Here is a 2,341-nt window from a genome sequence, read left to right as displayed (position 1 = left end):
GGATTGGCTACATTAGGGGTGTGTGGCCTAACATGCAAAGGAGTTCCTGCTCCAAAAAAAGCCCTGGGTTTTGACCACAAACAAGGTAAACAGAATAAGAAGCAAAAGGTGGGTGTGGCTGGATGACCACACTTCTGGTAACATGGGGATGCGGCTTGATATGCTAATGAGCGGTGCAGTCAGGGGTGTGGTCTAATATGCTAATGAGTTTCTGCTTCTGGGTGTGGCCTATTATGCTAATGAGTTCCTGCTGGACTTTTTCTACAAAAAAAGCCCTGCAATCCAGTAAAAGATACATCATGTGAGGCTGCTGGTTTTATGTGTTACCTCTATTGACTTTCTGAAAACTCAGATGTTCAAACCCCCCCCCTCCAGTGCAAAGGTGAGAAGTGGAACCCCAAGAAGCTTCAGCTGTTGGCTCCCTCAGCAGAAGCCGATCAGTACCACTAGTGTGGCATGCTTTTTCCTTCTCTCTCCAGGTTAACAGCCCTGACTCAGACCGACGAGACAAGAAAGGGGGAAACTATAAGAAAAGGAAGCGTTCTCCCTCTCCTTCACCTACTCCAGAGGCTAAGAAGAAGAATGCCAAGAAAGGGTGAGGACTCATGAGACAGAGCCATTCTTTCTTCCTCTCTGGTTCACATGTAGGTTCTAAGCCCAAAGTGATTCTGGCACTGCACATGTGAACTTTGTGCCCGATTCTTTAAATCGCCAGCCTCTGAAGAATGATCAAATCTTATATAAGCCTGGATAACTTCTTGCAGCCACCTCTTCCTTCACATAATATGAGGAACCTAGCTTTTTAGGACTGGCTGGTTTGGAATACACAGAAGTTCCTTGTGTATCCGGAGATACTTCCTTTATTACATCCACCCCAAGTACTGGTTTAGTCAGCACTCTTCATTCCTCCTTGTTTCTATATGTGAATGCATGATCCCATCTCTTATCTGGTCTTTTTACTGGGAGAGAAGCAGCTAGGACCTCTTTGCAGCAGCTAGCACTTTAATGGAGAGACACTGTGCCCCTTTGGTCAAAGGTTTTGATAAGTAATGCAAGGGAGCCCAGAGTTTTCTGCTTCTTTGGGGTATCTCTGAGAAGGCTCATTAGATAGCTCCTCCTTCCCCACCTCCTACAGGCCTTCCACTCCCTATACCAAATCGAAGCGGGGCCACCGGGAAGAGGAGCAAGAAGACCTCACAAAGGACATGGATGAGCCTTCACCTGTCCCCAATGTTGAAGAAGTCATACTACCAAAAACAGGTCAGGACCAAATCGCTCAAATATCACTTTCATAACTGTTGTTCTTTGTTACACTCCTTAGATTGGTATTTGTAGGTCAAGTTTGTACTAGCAGATGTTTCCACGACAAGCAGTGCCTCCATACTGCTGTGTGTGGTAATTTGGTGAAAAAACAAGCTTTTAGTTTCCATTCACTATGGCTTTCTGTTCCCAATAATGAAGTAGGGGTAAACATGAACTTACAGTGGGGTGCTTCAGTGATAGTGATGGCAAATGTGAAGATCTTTGGAATTTTTATCCTAGTAAAATATTTTTTTCTTGTTCTGTCTTTCATAGTGAACACCAAGAAAGACTCTGAATCTGCTCCTGTGAAGGGGGGCACTATGACTGATTTGGGTAAGAGGCCCATTGTCTTTTGCGATTCTCTGTTCCTCTTTGTAGAGCAATAAGAACAGTCCCGGGCATGCAGTGCTCCCCTCTGCTGTTCAAGGAGTCTTACTTTGTTTTTCTTTTAATGAGCCACATGCCACAGGGAAGCAAACAGCTTTTTGTCACTCCCCAACACATTATATTGTGGTCTTGAAGTGTGCATGAAAATCCCTTTCTTTGAGTATTAAGACTGGCCCTGATCCTAATGCCTGCTTCACATGTGACATTTTCCTTGCAAGGATCTGCTACTGTGGAGGAGGAGATTACTTGCGTGCTGAATTTACATGTGTTTCTAGCAGACCTCCTGATGCAGAATCCCAGTGTGTAAACCAGGCAAAACAGACATTTGTGAAGCAGCCCGCATAGCTCTTCTAAATATCTCACATGCCTGGTTTGCATGAACTGAGTTGGTAGAGCCAATACTCTGACGTTCTTGTTGAACCTGGATCACCTCCTCAGACTGTTAGATTCTAATCCAGTGGCCCCTTAGAGACCAGCAAGATTTCCGGCCTATGAGTTTTTGAGAGTCAACAGACTCATATTGTGTAAGAATACCGAATCTGGTACCCTAGAGGAAGGGAACAAGAAGCGATGGGTGTATCACCCAGAATCTTAAGATGCTAGCTAGTTTTATGAGTCCAGGGGGGATTACACCTGTTTTCCCTCAAACTGC

At 44.9% G+C, this 2,341-nt stretch overlaps 1 protein-coding gene across 1 annotated transcript in view; it reads left to right on the top strand.

The window, feature by feature from the left end:
* The window catches only part of SMARCC2 (SWI/SNF related, matrix associated, actin dependent regulator of chromatin, subfamily c, member 2), a 46,179-nt gene that overhangs the window by 23,518 nt on the left and 20,320 nt on the right, over positions 1-2,341 (top strand). The window contains exons 11-13 of the mRNA XM_015423649.1: positions 480-595; positions 1,136-1,260; positions 1,576-1,635. Of these exons, the coding sequence (XP_015279135.1) occupies positions 480-595; positions 1,136-1,260; positions 1,576-1,635 (301 nt within the window). The remainder of the gene's footprint in view (positions 1-479; positions 596-1,135; positions 1,261-1,575; positions 1,636-2,341) is intronic.

This window comes from Gekko japonicus, unplaced genomic scaffold (assembly GCF_001447785.1).
Source record: "Gekko japonicus isolate JY-2015 unplaced genomic scaffold, Gekko_japonicus_V1.1 scaffold33, whole genome shotgun sequence".
In the NCBI taxonomy this organism is placed as follows: Eukaryota; Metazoa; Chordata; class Lepidosauria; order Squamata; family Gekkonidae; genus Gekko; species Gekko japonicus.
This window is presented reverse-complemented; position numbering and strand designations above follow the sequence as displayed.